Source organism: Gobio gobio (assembly GCF_949357685.1).
Source record: "Gobio gobio genome assembly, chromosome: 17".
Taxonomy (NCBI): domain Eukaryota; kingdom Metazoa; phylum Chordata; class Actinopteri; order Cypriniformes; family Gobionidae; genus Gobio; species Gobio gobio.
In genome coordinates this window covers 38866105-38886922 of record NC_137110.1, presented here as the reverse complement: position 1 = coordinate 38886922, position 20818 = coordinate 38866105, and the positions used below count along the sequence as shown (strand labels likewise).

At 37.5% G+C, this 20818-nt stretch overlaps 2 protein-coding genes across 2 annotated transcripts; both read right to left on the bottom strand.

Annotated features, from left to right (window-relative positions):
• Window positions 1-242: 242 nt before the first annotated feature.
• Window positions 243-3265, bottom strand: ccr7 (chemokine (C-C motif) receptor 7). The gene is made up of 3 exons (XM_079840356.1): window positions 3139-3265; window positions 2899-2939; window positions 243-1770 (listed from the first exon to the last, which is right to left on the bottom strand). The coding sequence occupies exons 1-3, from the start codon at window positions 3152-3154 to the stop codon at window positions 703-705; spliced, it is 1125 nt and encodes a 374-aa protein (XP_079696482.1). The 5' UTR covers window positions 3155-3265; the 3' UTR covers window positions 243-702.
• Window positions 3266-9269: 6004 nt separating this feature from the next.
• notum2 (notum pectinacetylesterase 2) lies at window positions 9270-17023 on the bottom strand (the record flags this gene model as incomplete). The annotated part of the gene is made up of 11 exons (XM_079840933.1): window positions 9270-10478; window positions 12516-12563; window positions 12848-12995; window positions 13100-13200; window positions 14248-14436; window positions 15195-15294; window positions 15380-15456; window positions 15546-15606; window positions 15695-15790; window positions 16408-16460; window positions 16710-17023. 11 exons carry the CDS (start codon window positions 17021-17023, stop codon window positions 10178-10180), a joined length of 1488 nt encoding a protein of 495 aa, XP_079697059.1. The 3' UTR covers window positions 9270-10177.
• Between the last annotated feature and the right edge of the window lie 3795 nt (window positions 17024-20818).

Here is a 20818-nt window from a genome sequence, read left to right as displayed (position 1 = left end):
AGTGGGTGAGAAACCATAGGATAAAATAGTTCACAATTTCGTGCGCATGTTTGCATTCTATATTGGTAGTTTAACAACTGTATGTCTCCTTCACGTAGGCTTCGAGTCAGGTTTTTATTTTAAGGTGACATATTTTGTGTACCTAACCACACAGCTGAAGAGGGCGAAACTATTTTGATGTGCAGATGAAGAGAAGTTGACGGAAATGTTTGTATGACACAGAAAGCAACTTGAGTCAGTTATTTAAAAATGCAGATTTATTCAGTTTTAAAACAACTCTGACATAAAGAATAAAAAGAAGGCATATTTTAAAGAATTGTTCAACCATGATAGAGAATTATGTTGCTTATTACTGGACCGTTAGCCTAAATTAAAACTGTCTCACATTCAATATAGACAAATTCATGTTGAAGACAAGATATTGAAGACAAAATGGCTATATCACATAACACAAAGAGTTTCTTTTGTCAAAGGGCAATCAAAAACAAGAAGTGAAAAGCTTATTGTTAAAAAGCAGGAAGAAGGTTTTTGTACAATAAATCACTAGTAACACTGCATAGTATAATTTGCAGTGTGGCAGTGTGCCAGTATGTCACCATTCAGTCCTCCACAGGCAGTTTCCTCTAAATTAAGCGATTTCCCACTATATAACCGAAACTGGCAAAACCTTTTTTGTTATGGAATCTGTTCTCAAGCAGATTTTCAGGGGGAATATGTTGTGGTGGTTTCGGTGTCCAGGCCGACGGAAGATCTTCGTTTACCGCAGTGGGTGTACATGAGGTGGCTCTTTTTGATACATCCCAAGTCTTTCAATAGCTTCATGAGATCATTGCGAAACTTTACCCCAATGAAGGCGTACAGGAATGGGTTCACACAGCAGCGCAAAAAGGCCACGGCCCTAGTCACATCCATGGCATAAAGACGACTGTTGTCCATTGTGCAATCCTTTGTTTCCTGAGTGCTCACTCCCATTACTACATTGTAGGGTAGTTGGCTGAACACAAAGACAACTACCACTGCGATGATAACCTTGAAGGCTTTATTCCTCTCAAAGTTCTTGGCTTGCATAAGGGTCTTGATGATGCAGATGTAACAGAATCCAATGACGATCGCTGGAATTATAAAACCCAGGACCATCTGACTCACCAGCATCCTAATGCGGTAGTCCTCATATTTGCTGCCGTTTGCTACACAGGTGCCATTGGCGTTGACTTCAGAGAACACCATGTCGGGTATCGAAAAGATCACCGCCATCACCCAGGTAACCAGAGAAGACACCTGTCCGTAAAAGACCGCACTGGAGCGACAGCGATGAGCAGAGACGGCCTTCGTTATGGAGAAATAGCGATCTACGCTGATACAGGTGAGAAGGAACATGCCGCTGAAGAAGCTGACCTTGTAGATGGTGAACATGGCCTTGCAAGGATACAGACCCAAATGCCACTTGCTCATGAAACTAGCTGCCCAGAAGGGGAGCGAAATTGCAAACAGCAGGTCAGCCATGGCTAGATTGAGCAGGTAGACGTCAGTCATCGTCTTCAGCCTCTTGAAGTAAAGGTAGGTTAGGATGACCAGAAAGTTCCCCACGAGAGCCAGGAGGCAGATGATCGTGTAGATGGTGGGCAGGAACCAGGCGCGGAAGGTACGGTTGGAGTCCTTATCACACATGAATGCAAGGCCGCTGTAATCCACCGGCCCTTGTGAATAGTCATATTCTGTACTGGATTTTTCTTCTTCTTGGTATTCAGTAGTCTGATTGGACCAACTTTTCTGAAAAAAAGGTAATGCAGAAGCTTCAAAAACCTTCCAAGTAATCAGTTACTCAGCAAAAGATGCCATTGTACTATAAATGTACAACCCCAAGACAGTCTGAAATCTGTACATGCATATTATTTAAAGCTGCAAGGTAAAGTGCTTGCGGAAGCTTTCTACTATACATGGATTTAAAAGGTGTTCAGACAAATAACTAGACCTCCAGAAGTCTCAGAAATCTGGCTTCTTGTTCAAACTCATTAGATTTTCTGGTAAGACTTTACAATAAGGTCCCATTGGTTAACATTAGTTAATTGCATTAGTTAATATGAACTAACAATGAAAAATACTTAACAATAATATAATAGGCCTAATAATATAGTTTATTTTATATAGGGTCTTTATGTAGCTTCTCAAAGTGCTGTACACAAGATGAACAATGCATACAAAAATTAATAAAATAATAAGAATAAAAAATCAGCAAACATTCGCTAGACTAAAAAAATGTCTTAAATTGAGCTTTAATAATCCCAAAAGTCTGAATTTCCCTAAATTCCAGAATAAGCACTTATTAATCTTAGTTAATATTAATGTTTAACATTATTTTTTTTCACTGTTGGTGTTAGTTGATCTAACAATGAAAAATAAAGCATTTAGTAATATTAGTTAATGTTAATTTTTAACTTTTACTAATACATTGTTAAAATTAAAAACTTGTGTATCTGTTAATAACATTTAATGGACCTGAGCTGAGCTGGACTAACAATGAACTCTTATTTTTATTAACTAACAGTAGCAAAGATTATTAAACACTGTAAGAAATGTATTGCACATTGCTAGTTAATGTTAGTTTACTCACACTAATGGTAAATTGTTACTGCTGTAGAACACAAAAGATGTCAGAACGACAGCTTCAGTCACCATTCACTTTTGCTGGATGCAAAACAGATGCGTTGAAAGTGAAGGGTGACTGATTTTGTCATTCTGCCAAAAACAAATCTCCTTTTGTGTTCCATGAAAGAATAAAATCATACAGGTTTTGAACGACGAGTAGGGCGAGTAATGACAGAAATGTATATCCCTCTGGAATTAGAGGTAAAAATGAAAGGTAAATGCAGTTTTTCCTGATTTAATCTGTGAAATTACCTTTATGTGACACGACCATATCAGCAACACAGGACAAAAAACTGTCAATGAAAAAAGACACAATTTCATTCATATACATTTCATTCATTGTAGAATGCAAGTATGGTTTAAAACAAATGTATTGGAGCTACACTAATGAATCACTTCTCTTTTTGACCACATCCTCTACATTTTTAAAGATTTGTAAAGTTTTTATATTTATTTGACAGTGTAATTGAGCAGATTAATTTCTAGGCTTACCGGTAAATGCATGCATGATTTCAGATGACTTTCTCTTAGAATGTTTCACCAGGAGTGCTAACAACACAGTGGATACGAGAGCTCTGTTTCTGATGTGTTAAAAAGGTGAAGCACCACTTTTAACTCTGAAGTCAAGACCAGAGGAAAGGGTTTTTACCACAGACTGTGCTTTTTCAAGAAAAACAACAGCATGTCTTACCTTTGTACAACCATAAAGTTGTTTTCATTATATTCATCTAATTGTAAATACTTCCCCTTCTGCTATGTTTACTAAATTAAACCAACCAATAATAATTGAAAACAAAATGTACTATCTATTTGCATTTTTTTGTATTGTCACTGTCTGCTTATGATTTATGTTTTAATTTCTTAAACACTGCGACAAGTACATTTGAAAAATATGATTAATCCAGTAACACACTGATGCATGCAGTAATGTGGCATGTTGTACAACTGCTTTTATACAATATGACTAATGATGCAATACCTTTAATGTGATGACCCAGATATCACTATCAAATAGAAAACATGTAATTCGTTTATTTGATGATAAGAAAGCATGATTTTAGTAAAGTATCATTTCTGATTATTTAATGTTTTACAATGTTCTATCAAAACCCTGAACAAAAGTGTAGGCTATAAAACAACAACAACAACAACAATTAATTTAACATGCTTTTCCCCTTCTTCTGTTCTTTAAAGTTCCCTGTCCTCAACCACTGTCACTCCACTCCCTCCCCCAATTTTCAACTTTGCACAGGTAAACGCACTGCTGCACGTGTGCACTTGTGGGTTTGTGTGTATATTGCTGCCAGGAAAAGAGGCCTAAGCAGGAAGACGTGTTTCGGCCACAACTCAGGTGATTTGCGTGGTAAAGGAACTGCTGCAGTTAGCTCTCACCATCTGTGAATAAACCTCAGTTGGTACAATCACCTGTACACATACCTGTTTGTGCAAAAACCATTGGTGTTTGTGGTTTTTTTAGTTAATGAGTAAGAAGTGACCTTAAGTTTCAGAATCATCTTTTTTGAGAAGACTTTTATGCAAAAAAAATTAAATGTGTAATTTAGTTTTTTGTTGTTTTCATACAACAGAATTCGATGAAAAGTCCACAGAATATACATTCGTTATATGTTATATGTGAAATTGTTCTGTTAGCCTATGTCATAAAAATATATACAATTTACATTTAAATAAAAATAAAGGCTAAGCAAAAAAGGTTACACTCAAAAAATATTTACATTTTTAAAAGAAAATGGGCAACGGCAAAACCCTTTGTATTGTTTAAAAGCAGGTCATAGATTGTTTACAGCTTTGAGTTTCATCAAAAAGAGATCAAAGAGATAGAGAGAGTGAAAAGGAACACACAACCCCCCACCCCAAAATCACAAAGAAAGCAACAAACCTATGAAAGTTCCCTTTTCTCAAACCACCTCGAGTAAAAAACAAAGCGATGCGTGTCGTTACATGGAAAGTTTGTCAAAGTGCACCCAAGCATGCTTGTGCACTTTAAGACAGTGGCCTATATGACCAATGTTGGATGTATCTCTATATGTGTCATTGTAATTAATGGGAGCGCCTAGTTGAGAGAAATATCTGACTGTGGTTTTAATGAAAACAGGAAGATGTAATCTGTCAAAACCACGATAGATTATCTTGGTGGAGGTAAGAAATTAAACCCAACCCGAGCAACCCGAGATCCCTTTGCTGATTTCACTTTACTAAACAAGCATAACGAATGTTTTAAATAAAAAAAAATAAATAAATAAAAAAAATATATATATTAAGCTTATTTACTAGATATTAAAATAAATAGTGATGTTTTAAGTGTTTTAAATTAGTTGCAAATTGTATTTTAGAAGGCAACAGTCAGGTTCCAGAATTAAAAACTCATTCAATTTGTCCATATAAAATGTTTAACAAACCTTTAAAGACAGCCTTATGAAGTTGTTAATCGACAATGTTTGCTTCTGTTGAAGCCATTATTCCTCATTATTTCAACTTAGTTTTAAAATAATCATGTTTAACAGCGGAATTCATGGTAAAAAAAAAACACATTACCCGTGATGCTTTACAGAAAATTACACAAATCTCAGAGTTGAAATAAGCAAAATGCAACAAAAGAACTTTTTAGCTCGGCCCACTCCCATGAAGTACTGTATCAGTCTGTCAAATTTACATTTCCAAATATTCCTTTTGCCATTATTTTTAATAATCTAGTAAGAATTATTCCTTCCCAAACAGCCGGAATGCTCCACACGGAGATCTGATCTCACTATCATCAAGTCTGTCTGTGATTACATAAAGAAACTGAAAAAAACGGAGACAGACTAAATCCAGAAGAACTGTGGCAACGTCTTCACACATTTTCACACTTGGGTCAAAATGCTATAAAGTGAGGATGCTTTCAAAAATAATATTATAAATATATTTTATTTATCGGTTAACTTATATTAACTAAATCAAATCAATATTTAGTGAGACCTAGCCTAGAAATCTAGACGCACCCTAGCCGCAGCAAATCTAATTTGCTGCCAGGGTAGTCTAGCAACTCTCCGTTGGCTTGCAAGCTGGAAAAACCAAACTCTGGTCAGGCCAATCACAACGTGTATAGCGTCGGTGGGTGGGATTAACATAATGACAGCAGAGTTGCCGTGGTTCCGCGTGCTACTTGTAAACAAAGAAGCTGGCGAACAACGCTCTCTGGAAGACTTGGAGTTAAGCTTTTCTTTGAGAAAAGAACAAAGAACGGCACTGAAGTCATTGTTAAGAAAGGAAGATGTGTTAAGAGTTTTGTCAACCGGATACAGTGAAAGTTTAATCTATCAACTTGCTCCACTTCACCTTCTTCGTTACTCTGGTTGGTTGTAGCGCTATCCTATTGCGTGCAGAGGGAATTGAAAGACAACCGTTTATTCCGCCCCTCGGATTGAGCCCTGTCAATGGTGTGTTCCTAGACCCAACATCTTGATGTGGGTCTGGCTTGTCAGGCTAGGTGTGACCACCCTTTGCGTTCAAAACAGCCCCTGCCCTAGGTAGTTTTTCAGGTAGATTGCAGGTAAGTTTCTTCAAGCGTCTTGGAGACGTTGCCACAGTTCTTCTGGATTTAGTCATTCTCAGTTTTTTCTATTTTTTCATGTAATCCCTGATGGACTTGATGATGGTGAGATCAGGGCCCGTATTTATCAAGCTTCTCAAAGAGCCATTTTAGTGCTAAGAATTCATGAAATGTACTCCTACTTTCAAACTTAATTATAAAAGCAAGTTATCAAATTTCTCTCTTACTCTCCCAGTTATTTAAGACAGCTTGAGAGGTCTCTGAAGTGGTTAGGAGTTGCCAGTAGGGGCTTGTGATGGCACTGAGGAAGAGAGGAGAGGAAGAATGTTTTTGAAATGTTTGACGATGAGCAGTTAATCAAACGGTATCGTTCGGACAGAGCAGATATCATCTTTGTCAGCGCTTCTTCCTCCCGCCAGTTCGGTTTTCTTTTGGAATCCATGGTGGCTGATTATATCATAAAATCTAGGCTATATATAGGCAGGTCAGTTAACAGCACACAGGTTTATAATTTGTAATTAAGATATGGTGGGAAACGTGTTTATCTTTCATTTACAATGTGTATCAATGTATTCTCTTGAATTTTTTTTTTTGTCATGTGTGTTGAATGTAAACTCCTCTTAAAGGTCCTGTTCTTCGTGATCCCATTTTTCAATCTTTAGTTGTAATGTTGCTGTTAGAGCATAAATAATACCTGCAAAATTATAAAGCTCAAGTTCAATGCCAAGCGAGATATTTTATTTAACAGAAGTTCCCTTTCAAAGCCTACAGCGAACGGCCGGTTTGGACTACATCCCTGTACTCCCTGCTTTAATGACGTCAGTAGAACAGTTTGTTGACTAACCTCCGCCCACAAGAATTCGCAAAAAAGGGGGCGTGGTCTTGTTGCTCTCCCACGTGGAGAAGAGGAAGTGTTGCGTTCGTAGAGTGTTTGTCGCCATGTCGTCGAGACCGGTCGAGATACTGTTATTTTCATCCCGGAGTCAAATCACCTTTGTTTGGCCTTCAGGGATGCTGTACTTTGAGCGTATGCATCTCCCCGTTATGGTAAGAGGCGTGAATCTGCTGCTGTCGAATCACAACATGGGAACCGCTGGCACAATCAGAACTCCTTAAGTACTTCTGAAGGAGGGACTTCATAGAACAGGGAAATCCTCAAGCCGTTTTTTGGACAGTGAAAACAGCGGTATACAGATAAGTAAATTGTGTGAAAAATACTGTGTTTTTTTCACGCGAAACATGAACACATGTTATAATGCACACTGTAAACACAATCAAAGCTTCAAAAAAACAGGAAAAACGGAACCTTTAAGATTTTCACCATTCGATGTCAATTGATCTGAGAATATTCTTAAATAAGGCAATCTATTCAGTGATTAGTCCATGCTTATGTCGTCACCCAAAATCCAATTTGTGGCACAGCAAAGTGTCGTGAATCATCTCTAAGACTGACACTTAAGATTTAGTCCTACATTTCACTTCACAAATTACAACTGAGATGCTTGATGACTAACTTTTAAGCACAGCTTTGAGCCAAGATTTGTTTTACTCTCAAGTCAATTCTTAGCAGTGTTCTTGTAAGTTGATAAATACGGGCCCTGATCTCTGTGTGGACCACAGCGGCTGTTGTCAGACTCCTTGTGCATTCAAAAATCTCATTGGATTATTTCAATAATGGCGAAAGAAATGTTTGGAAATCTACACTGATATTTTCTACTGACACACTACAGCAAAATATATAAATAACTGGCTTAAAACCATTTTTTTTTTGGTGAAAATACTAATGTGTCTAAGACTTTTGCACATTTACTGTATGTGCCATTAAGTACAAAGTCCTGTACATATTTGGTTTAAATCAAAGTTTGTAATATTACGATTCCCCTTGTAACTGGCTGGCTTGGTTCATGGCTTATAATGCGTTAACAAAGACTTTTTCTGTAGTCTATGTGAGAAATGGATGGAAAAAATACTTGTAGAACCAACACTGCTGATACTATAAGTATTATCGGATGTGACATGAGGCACTGCTGCGCTATAGTAGCTAGCCCTGGTATCTTATCGAAAGTAAATTAAAGTGAAATGCTTCAGAATTTGCACCTGAAACATTGAATATTTACATATAATACATAAAACATTTTAATCAGAAGAAGAATAGCCAAGAGATGCAATATGAACAACGCATATCAATGCGTCATGGATGGGAGCACAAATCTTTCTACTTTCATTTAGGAAAATGATTCTTAATTATTCAATGAACATCCTCCATGAAATATAGTAGATTCCAAAGTTTGTGTTTGCACAATAGAAAGAAATGTGACAGCTTGATAACCTTAAATGACTTCAATGACTTTTTTTTTGTTTGTAGTCAAACTGCTGTGTACAGGAAGCCAGCCTTGGCTTGTCTGTATAGTTACATATGACCAGTTTCCCCCCTTCATTTTGTATCTTTCATAATGAATTGTTTATGCATGGATATAATAGTGAAATTCCCCTCTAGACATATTTTGTTCTAACATTGCTGAGAAGTGTCTTAGTCATGTCTTTGCTTCATTACATGAAACTACTACTCAAAGTTTCCACTTGATTCTTTTAGGAAATTGCATGGGAAACAAAACCTAGCAGACCTGCCAGACATTGGCATCAAGCCTAAAAGCTTTACATTAATTCATCCATTCATTCTCTGTGGGGTCCCAGGAATGCGGGAGCCTATTCCAGTGTCTCGGGACACAGACGGGGGAAAAGCTTACAAGCTTTTCAACATCCCTGCATTATTTAAAAGAAGAACGATTCTAAAACACATTTCTGCCTAGCAAAAAATAAATGCAGTTCAAACAGGAATAGAAATTCCAGTCCAACACACACACACACACACACACACACACACACACACACACACACACACACACACACACACACACACACACACACACACACACACACACACACACACACACACACACACACACACACACACACACACACACACACACACACACACACACACACACACACACACACACACACACACACACACACACAGATAGCAGGTGTCTAAAACATCTTGTACACATAAAAGTTTTCATTCGTCTTTTATCAGTGTTCAAGATAATTCAAACAAACTATAAACGTCAAAAAATAAAACTTGATGGATATTACAGATCATGACAAAAGGCAAGAAGAATACTTATGTGGATGTGAGATAAATATATTTAAAAGTATTTGTTTTTCTTTTGTATTTGAGGATGGTTGTCAATAATTGCACACTTATATATAAGGCAAAAATAAACAGATACCACGTTATCCATTCACATCAATGTACTCCATTTTTATGACTCTCGTCTACAAAATGGACTACAACGTCTTAAAACAGCATGCACTTGCTAAAAAATAATGAAGATACATATCGTAGAGTAAGTATTGTGGCAGGATGTTTGGAAAATGTGGTTGCTGCAATGTTCTGCTGTCCTGTCACGTTTTTTTCTTTTCTTTTTTCAAATACATGCAGTTATTAGACTGCTCACTGATTTTCTCCAAAAACCTGATGGAGAGAGAAACATCCTACTAAATCCTTGTCGATTCGCAACTTGTACATTCTTCAGATTTAATAGCAGTAAATTCAGCTCTTTTTGATTCTATTGGTACAGTATGATGCTGTCAGACAGTTTTAGTTAAAACATTGAATTCAGACACTAGTTCTCTTACTGAAGTAATGAATAGATTATTTAGCAGTTGTGATAACCATTGATTAACTGTGTCTGGAGGAACTCAGGGTCGCTTACTTGGAGAACCCGAAATCATTCCTGTTGATAGAACATGGTTTTAAAGGCAGACTGTCGGTACTGAAATCCAGTGACATGTTCACTAGACAAACCCAGGTCCATCTCTGGAAGTGGCCAGAGAGGAAGCCACTGAACACTGATCTCGAAAGTATGGATGAGGTGAACCGTGTCGATAAGAACACCACCGCTCGCTAATGCTAATTTAGCCACCATTGCTGACCATGCTGGCTGAAATATCCCCGTTTACATCCAAGCCTAGCTTTCGCAGGTCCAAGCCCATACTGGCCAGCACCTGGAGCAGAGTCATCTCCTGTTGTGTGGCCTGGTCAATCAGGGCTGGACAAGTTGGATTGCACTGTGGCCATTGACAGTTATCAATGAGATGAAAGGGACAGCCCTTCAGAGCGGTTTTGCTGTTCTTATTGGCCTCCTGAAGACTTTTGTCCCAGCACTGCAGAGCACGAGAAAGTGACGTCCCCTTGACTTGGAAATCCATCCAATTACTGAAAGAGAAAAAATAGGATAGAAAAAATTGGCCCAATTTTTTTTTGGGCACATATGTGTTTTTTCATAACAGTCTGAACAGCACAGACCACAATATCAGATGCAGGTCTGTTTTGTATGCACCTTCAGTCTGAACAGTCATATTGGAATTAGTTTGACTTTTACGTCACTCTAGTCTAGAATGTCACAGTTCAGTTTTTTTTTTTCCGCAAAGATTTTACATATCAGTAGTTATCTTATCTTCCCTTCTTATCTTCCCTTCTTAAAAAAAGTATTCTCGTCGTCAACATTAAGGTTGAATCACTATAGTCATATGGACTATTTTAACAATGTCTTTACTAGGGGAGAGTGGGGCACAACCTAACGCTTTTTTTACACGTCTCAGTTTATGTAAATCCACTTGGGGTTCAAAATAGAATTTTTTTCCCACATTAACTGCACACATGTCTATTACAATTATGTGGTTTTGTTTCATTAATACAGTGTATACTCTTTCTTGATTTCCCCCAAAAGAATGGAAGTGAAATGTGACAACATGCCCCATAGGTGGGGTACATCATAACGTGAGGGGCAGATTGTAACAGGACCAAATGACAGCTTAAAATGTTATCTGATATAAGAAATAAAAAAATCCAAGACAAACTAAATATTTTGTCAATATTATTAACTTTTTAAAATAAAATAATGGCATTTTTTAATCATTAAAAATATAAATTTTTTTGAGTTCGACAACAAACATCGCTAAATACAGCTATACAGCATAGTTAAAAACATAATGATAATGAATCACTTCTGAACATTGACTCTAAGTCATTATTCACCCTTTTCTCATGGTTTCTCAATCGAATTCATAACAGATAGAAGATTCAAATAATAATAATATTTTAAATAAACACAAAAAAAACAGAGATGAAAAATAAATTTAAGTAAGAAATGTACTTTTGCCATGGTTAAATAAATGTTCAGTAATATTTTCCAAAGATTTTTTCTCTAAATAATGTTGATATGGCTACTAGTAAATACACTAAGTTTCGTCATCTGGTATGTGTGGAAAGTTTTAAACCATGCGTGTTACAACTAACCCTGTGTTAGGTTATGCCCCGCGCTCCCCTACCTTTCTGGGCCTTGAAAGTGGTAATTAAATTGCTGAATGTGTGGTTCAGAAAACTCTTGGATTTCATCAAAAATATCTTAATTTGTGTTCCGAAGATGAACAAAGGTCTTACGGGTTTGGAGCGACAAGAGGATGAGTAATTAATGACAGAATTTTCATTTCTGTCAGGACCACTATCGTCACAGATGATAGACAATTAGCATGTAGTTTAGATTGGCGGTATGGTTCTGTTCTGGGCAAGAACTCCCTGCACATCCATACAGCCTAGCATGGATAAGAGCAGGGATGGCAGTGATAAACCCCCCTAGGGTAAACAGATCAGAACCAACAATGTATTGCAGATATCATTAATGTCAATATTAAAATGTACAACCTAATTCGGGAATTTAGTCTGATTCAGGGGGAATCAGAATGCCAAATCCTTACTTACGAGAGGAGGAGCAGCTCCGCAGCTGATAGCATAGCAGCTGATAATACTGAAGGAGCTTATGCTGTGATAGGCATTGTATTCCTATAGGTAGACGTGATCAGCTGACAGTCAGCTGATACGAGCTTGACTAACGTGACCTGCCAGAACTAACGCTATACGCTTGATTTTTGGGTGAACTAACTCTTTAAGTTGCTTTATTAGATGAAAATATTAACTAATTGACTATTTAATGCCCCTTCAGTCTAACCAGTCTCTTTATAAGTGGCTACCTCTGCTGTAAGTTGTTTCGCCATAGTTCCATGGTTCACCTCACAAATCATCTGTCCCACTGCTCTCTCAGCTGAGCTCATAGAGGGAGCCATTAATTAAGTGTGAAACCATGAGGTGGCATTTTGGTGACACCTAGAATGCATCATGATGGACGAGTGTTCAAATGCAGGCGTATGAGCTCACCCATGAGGAGTGTGCCTCGGGGTGCCTGCGTGTCCTTACCTTTTGGTAATCAAAGTGTGGGAAAGACAGGAGGGGGCGAACACGGCCCTAAAACAACATACAGAAGGACATTTTAGTACACACAAGATATACAGCCTTTAGCAAAACACAAAGATTCAACATTTTTGTATAATGGTTGTTCTTAGCTATTTCTAAATTATTAAATAGATTCTTATTAAAATCCTGATATGAATCAAATTAATATAAATTTTTATAAGGTTATACTGCACATTACTTTTGATGACATGACTTTGACATGATTATTCAGCTATTAGTAACTACTAGCTGTTCTGGAGACATATTTAGCAAGTACAAGTAATATATGTACTCACGTAACATCTTTGAGAGAGTTTTTGAACTCTTTTCCCAGGTTCTGCATGTAGGTCCACTGCTGCTCTGAGAGTGATTGGCCGCCCATATAAATGTTCTCCACTCGTAACTGTTCCTCATCAAACAACCACTGCACCACAAACAGCGGAGCTACAAAAGGACACATCCTTATTTTAAAGGAAGTCATTCTTATTAGCATTAGCCACTTTTATTAAAACGTTTTCATTCAAAGCGCACAGACAGCACATCCTCACCGGTTATGTAGGAGTACAGTTTGTGTCCAAAAAAGCATTGCCAGTCCTCGCCTCTTTTATACTGCTGTTTGCACTTTTCTGGAACAACACCACTCCACAACCTAACAGAGATATAAAATCATCAGAAAATAACTATATGTGGATGAGTTATGCACTGAAGTTTAAGTCAAATGCCTAATCCTATAAGCATGAGCAACAGTAGCACTGATGCTTGCTATAGAGACAACACAACACTTTTGGACATCCCTTGTGAAAAAGAAGTGCATTTAATGTTGCACTTGTAGTGTAATTCAAATCTTAAAAGTATTTTAAAAAACTGTACTTGCAGGTAATATAACATTAATCAAATAAAATGTCACTTAAGTGTACTACACCTGAATACACTTTGTAATATGTCAAATTAAAAGTTTTACATTAACCGCAAAAGCTTGTCAGTATTTCAAAGACAATAAATGCTTAAAATGTGCATAATTACATGCAACTAACCCTAAACCAATCCCTGTTCCTAACCCTATAGTAAGTACATAGTTAATTATTATTACTCAGTACTTAAATGTATAATTACACTGCAACATGGATACCTTAAAATAAAGTGTAACCTAATAGAATTATGAAATTACGCATAAAGGTGTACTTAAGTCCTACTTAAGTGGTTTTGGTAACATTTTAATTTTACAGTTTATTACACAAATCTATGTTTATTGAATGTATTACTTTAGGAATGACCATAACATACCTTGTGAGAAATAAGAAGGACCACACAAAAAGAGTAGCATACCTATTATGGAAGTAATAAACTTAAGAGTGAACTGAATAGTGATTTAGGTCACTTAATTAAGTCCTACTTAAGTGGGTCAAAAAAGCGCTCAACTAATTGTATTTTATATAAATTTAAAGTATAATACATTTTCATTTAATTGTAAAGAACATGCAATTAAGTGACCTAAATCACTATTCAGTTCACTCTTAAGTTTATTACTTCCGTAATAGGTATGCTACTCTTTTTGTGTGGTCCTTCTTATTTCTCACAAGGTATGTCATGGTCATTCCTAAAGTGATAAATTCAATTAACATGGATTTGTGTAATAAACTGTAAAATTAAAATGTTACCAAAACCACAGCAATTGAAATTAGAGTGTAAACTTTACCGAAGTCCTTTTTTTATGGCATCTACAGGGGTACAGGAAGCACTGTCTGGACAGTCAGGAACTTTTTGCTGTTTGCTTTCCAGAAACCAGCCTGAGTCGACAAGGCCGCGCACCTGAGCCTCTGCACCCAGCTGCTCCAGAAGACTGGACACCTTATCAATGTTCAACAGCACACCTGTTCCACCGGCACTGCAGGAGAGAATCAGAACCTCAATTTGGTTTCACTCCCAAAATATTACCTCAGCCTCCAAATCTAGTTTCGTCAAGCTGGTGAACTACAAATATTGCTCTGAATATGAAATGGCTTTAACAAATGCTTTGGGAAAACCAACAAAACATGTTGCTAACCTTGGAAGAATCCTGCATGGCTGGACACATATATAGATATTATGTCATTATGTCATGTCTATAGCATTACAGGCTGCAGTAAAACATTTTATGGTAGACAACAGGATGTGCTGAAAATAGTGCTTCGGTCAGTGTTGTGTATGGAGGTGGTGTTGTGGTAAAACTCAAGGGGTGGTCCATGGACGGGAATAGGATTTTATGGTACTCCAGATGGCTTTGTTTCAATTGTTCATAGCATCTTGTTATTAGATCTCAATATGCAGCAACAGGTGTAATGGGTGTTAGTGTTGTCTTTGTTTATAAGTGAATTCAAATGGGATTTATAATAGTTATCGTTTATGGAATGGAGAAACAAATTGCAGAACAGCCTCAAATATAATGGCAATAATAATAAAAATAAATTAACCACTAATCATTTTTACAGGCCAGACGATGAAGACTCGAGATTAATACAATCTATCTTTTACTATAAATCATTTCCATTATTTTAGGAACATACAGAAATTAGATACAAATCTTGCATGAATATTTTTTATCTCTAGTTTATCTCAACTTTATCTCCAAACAAGAGTTTGGATACATAGCTAGTGAGATCTCACCTTGTTCCTGCTAACATCACAACTTTGGCTTGTTTCAGTCCTTTTGGGGCAAGATCTTTGATCACCTCCCGAATGATTTGAGATCCCATGAAAGCATATTCTATGGCAGAATAAAGAAATAGAGGATCCAAATTTTGGTAACAAAATGGTAATGGTCAGATCAAATGTATTACTGAAAGATGTACCTGTTTCTTTTCCCTGTTTGGATTTTGATGCTGCTTTGTTACCACTCCACACATCACTTGAACAGTAGGGAACAAACCTAGTCACATAAGATACATCAGATGAGTCAGTTAGATGTTAATTATAAAGGTGATATAAATCTCATTCTTGAATTTTTCAGAAACTTACACAATATTGGCATTGTACCAGTGAGGATTTTCATCAGCTTGTGTTGATAGCAAACCACTCCCTGCAAATAATTAATTTCATTAAGAATCACTAAAGAATGGCTAGCTAGCAGATGTGTTGCTGTGTGTCTGCTTAATATCAGCCTATACCTTTGCGTGTCTGAGGCCAGTCAGTTGAGCTCATAAGTCGGGGGATAGCTTTGTATCTGGAATCGCAAGTCTCTTTGTTGTAACAGCACCAGCCACCTAAATATGATTCATTGGAATTAACCTCACATTAGCCATCCTTTGTGCAGACTTCAAACGCTTAGACAGTTTGAACTGGCATAAATTTGCTGAGATTACTCCCTTCTGGTAAGAACTTGCTGTAGAGAGGATGCAGATTTAATCTATTATAGTCTTCTATAATAATATTAGCCTACAATATTATTTTATTCTTGTTTTTAATTCACAAAACAGCACAATGAATCCATGTCAGCCTGCTAGAGCAGTTAAAGGCTTATTATTGCAACAATTACATGTTTAGTAAATGTGTTAGTCTCTCCCCCTCCATTTAAAGTCACTTCCTCTTGTCGAGGCTTTCCAAGTAAAGAGACGTTGCGTGATTTATGTGCTCTCACTTTGTTCTCCTTCTTGCATTGTTTAATTTTGACATGGCTAATTCATCATTGCATGTTACTTTTCTTGTCCAGTGACACTATATGTGTTCTCGGCATACTGGTGAACCAGCTTGATGTGACGTGCTCCAAAAAAGCAAGAAAAATTACGTCTAAGAAGATGACCAGCAGTCAAAATAACGCAGAGCACTGCATTTAAGCCCGCTGACCTCTCTCGACCAAATTAACTTTGTTTTAAATACTCACCTTCCAAAAATATCAGCCATCTCTTACTTCCTTTGAACTCCTTTAGGTAAAACCTGTGGGCCACAAATAAATATAGATGGTCTAGGGAACATAGCCATATGAGGACATTTTCAAAACGGTCAAAGGACCAATATTTAATACGACATTGCAGCACTGCTACAATTTTGTAGCAAAAGGTCTTACAGTTCATTAACTTGACACATACAGTTTTATTCAGTTTTCATCAGTCCAGAAGCTGAAAAGTGGCAAGTTTATGAAATGCACCTCTGGCTAGCGGTGAAGATGTCAGTGCTGTGTCTTACCCAGCGGCAGTGCCATCATTGCATGTCACTAATGTGTTTTTAAGAAAGTACAGCTTCATTTCATCAACAGGCTTGTTGGCAGATGCGCTTTGTTGGGTGGTGCCGCGACCTCCGGGATTTGTTTCTTTATTGGAATCGGCAGCACCTGCCAGCCCAGGGTTTGGGTCATCTTCAGGGCCATGCTGGGTCGCCTCTATAGGTTGGCTGTTAGGCTTCTTTGCAGGTTTTCCACCCGCCTTGGCATTGCGATTGTTGTTCTGGCAAGAAATGACTCCCAGCAGAAGCAGGAACATAACATGACACAGAATATTCATATCCAATTTGACAGGACCTCCCTAAAAAAAGGCCAAACAGAACAGTCAGCATGAAACGTTTTACAGCAACATCTTAATTTTTATCATGAAGGGCCCATGCTTTGAAAGGACACAGCTTTTAATTCTTTCAATGACTTGATCTGCGACCACCAATAAATTACAAGCAATCAACCTTATGGCCACAACCTTAAAATGAACACTCACCCCTTTAAGCAACTGGTCCTGGTCCCCTTGGAGTCTTTGTGAGCAAAAATCCTCAGGTGCTGCGGGAAAGGTGGTTTTCGAATTGATGCTGTGCTGGCGTCCTGAACAGACCGTTGTCTTTGGTTGTGGTCCGTGCTAGATTTTATAGTGCCACCATATGGGCAGCATTTCTCAACATCCCCTTTGAGCTGGTGCCAGCTCTGGGCTGCAACCAATGACACACCAAACCTGGACGTCTAATGGCGAGGAGAAAAGATAACATGCGCTCTCCCACCCATAATTCAAAGACTTCCCCTCCCCACCTAACTTAGTCTCACAACAAGCCCTCCCGCCCTACCCTCGACTTTGATTTAAACACCTACATGGTTGAAATACCTGCATAACCCTGCAGCTACATGGCATGTGGCTCTAGGTCATTGGAGCAGACCTCTCCCTGCTCACTCTAATATGGAGAAACTCTTCACTCACTCCTAATAATCCTTTGAGTGTCTCTTCTGAAAATATAAACTCTTAAATTAAAGAAAGAGCTGTTTGTAAAATGAATACAAAGTATCTGCTGATTTCACTTCCAGGATTGATGTGTGACCTTCACATAAAGCTGCAGCTGATAGACTGATGCTGTCATTATCCACTCTGGTGAAATGTATGTCAATGAATGACGTTAAATAAAGTTTCTTACATCTTCGGCATAGGGAACTATCTCTATTTTTCTATCTTTGGGTCTGACCAACTAAAGCATATTACTTCCATCTAAGTACAAGCACTGTCCCTTGGTTGAAAAGGGCCTGTTTTTCAGACTGTGATGCTGGGTATAACTTAAAAAAGATTGGTACTCAACAAGAATCAATAAAAGTTAAAAGGAATATTTTTTTCAATTAGTAGCTATCTGATACATTTACAATAAAAACAGCAATAAAATCCTACTAATACATTTCTGGACAATGAAAACAAGTTATTTAGTAAGAAACCAACTGACAAAATTATTTATTCAGTAATAATTCATAAATTGCAAATCCATGGACAGAACAGGGAGATAGAAGACAGGAGTATTTGAAACCGATCTGGGATAGCTTTAGCCTGACGTAGTGATCAGCAAAACGGATCACAAGTCCTGTGTAAGTCTCATCAATGAAATGTATACCATCGTTCCATGTCAATCAGCCATTAATGAGCCTCAAGAAAAGGGTTAGCAGTGAGATGCATTCCACAAAATATCCATAAAATAATAATAAAAAGCCTTACATAATATTTGATCTGATAATGACCAATCGGTAATTCCTGCAAAACTATACAAGAGAATATATCTAAAATAAAAGCATGGGCTTAGGAGGCAAAAATCACACCTACACCCAGCTTTGGTAAAAAAATAAAAAGATAATAAATTAAGATGCTGCATTCAGAAACACAGTACCTGTTTCCTAATTATGCAAGTTGCTACATAAGGATAATTGTTCACAATCAGATCATTGGTGTTATTTTATAATCTTGTAGGTTTTTGGTAATCTTTGAGAAGGGTAAACCAGATACAGCCCTTTTGGAATATAATTATAGATAATTAATATAACATAAAATAACATAATATAATATCATATAATATAAAATAATATGATTACAGTTGCTTAACCTGGACTTCTCGTAGGCACAGTTTTAGACTCAAGATGTTTTTACCTTTCATTGCGTTGTAAGTCTTTAAAGTTTTGCCAGAAACACTTCAGATATGTGAAAATATTTAGACAAAAATGTCTAAACAGCTAATCAAATGACATTTCTGAATTTGATCTACTGAGCTTAAAGCATTCTTCATTCTTTCTGTATTTAGAAGCACGCACAGTGCTCCTGTCTTCCCAAAATTCACTGCAACAATCTGCGAAGCAGACCTCAAAATGCAGAAAAATAGAGAAAAAAAGGTGTAAATCCTTCACCTTCTTTTTCCAATACAAGCCAGAATGTTTTGAAAAAAGCTTTTAGATGGCATTGCTTGTCTTTTTTTGTCTTTGATATCTGCTTCAATAGATTTTTTGCAGAAGCTGGCGAGATGCTGCAGATAGTTAGACTTTGTCTGTGGGTCTGAACCCGAAGCATTTCACCAGAAATGACACGAAGAAGAGCAAATGCGCATAATGTCACATTTCTGTTAAAAAGGAAACCAATTCCATATCACTGCGTAATCGGGCAGCCAAGCCACTGGCCAGCAAAGAACTAGTACTCAGTTTTGTTTGGAATGTGTTTTTCAAATGTACAGCCAAGGTCAGTTCCTGACATTAAGCGCTTGAGTGGTCCGAGCACTTTGTCTGTGTCCGTGTGTGTGTCAACGCTGCATTTGAAGGCAGGCGAGTGCATTTCTCAGCTGACAGGCATCAAAGCATGCCGCACCTCTGAGAACTGTATAGATCTGATTTTCAGAGCAGAGTAATGTGTAAAGGTCGTGATCCAAAGGGATCACATCATCTAAACACCTAAGCTGAATGCTTGCGATTTGCAGACCAGGCAGTTGTTCGGCTTGTTCGGTGCATGTAGATCCAAGCTCATCTAGAGCTGTAGGTTGAATTGAACTATGAGATGAATGAGATCACTGGAAAATCTTAGATAGTTTTGACTGTCAGCAGTGCTCAAGTGCACTTTATGAGAGAGAAATATATGTGCAAAGGTGCAGGTGACTTGCACGCTCACAGCGCAAGCCCCAAGAGGAGTGATGATTTTCGCCGAGAACCGTTCTGTGATTATGGCTGTTTGTCATCAGCACTGACATCTCAGGCTTTGCTGGATTGGTGCAAAGTGTGAGACGCCCACTAAAGTGCTGAAGCAGGCGTTATGGTAGATGACATGTTAACCTTCTGTAAGCAGTCAATGAGATTGATGGCCTTGGCAGGCTCCATGATGTAATAGCCATAGAAAACAAGTGGCATGATTTGAATTGTGAGATTCCACAGCAAGAGTGCAACTCAAAAGTCACTTTCATCATGCAAGAGCTTTATCTCATCTTTCCACACACAACTGATGTGTATAAGAACATTGCAGGTGTGTAGTATTACATTGCTGAACATACTAGCTCTGTCATGTTGCATTGTTCTTTGACCTATGATGCACTAACAACTGTGAAAACAATTTACTTGTGTTGCTGAACATAGATATTTACCTATATCTCTCTCTCAGACTAGCCTACAGTAATCTATCTATCTCTTTCTATTTTTATAAAGTCATTGAAATGCAATAGTGAATTTTATCTTTTGCTGTTGGAGCAAATCAGTATGCAAAAAGTAATATTTGCTGTGGTCTCCCATGTACTGCACCTGTAAATAGGGACTTCATGCCATGTCGTAGTTTTCATAATTATGAGATTTCCTTCATAATCAAAAGTTTGCCTTTCTATCGTTTACTTCCACGTTTCAAACCTGGAAGTGTGAAAAGGGTCTATTTACTCATGTGTCCTGGTACAATTAAGCTGTAACTGAGATGGTCTTGTTATGGGGAGATATGAACCTCCATGGCTTGAATCATGTTTGCCTTGATAAACAATCACATCATAGCCTTGACGTCATTCAATTACTGTTGTGCGATAGACAGTCACAGTTTGAGGAGACCATAGAAATG

Bases quoted from the DNA above. Each gene is read 5' to 3' on its own strand.
- ccr7 (XM_079840356.1), bottom strand. The intron at 1,771-2,898 runs GTAATTTCACAG...CCTTTTTTTCAG, and splicing joins TATGGTCGTGTCACATAAAG to AAAAGTTGGTCCAATCAGAC.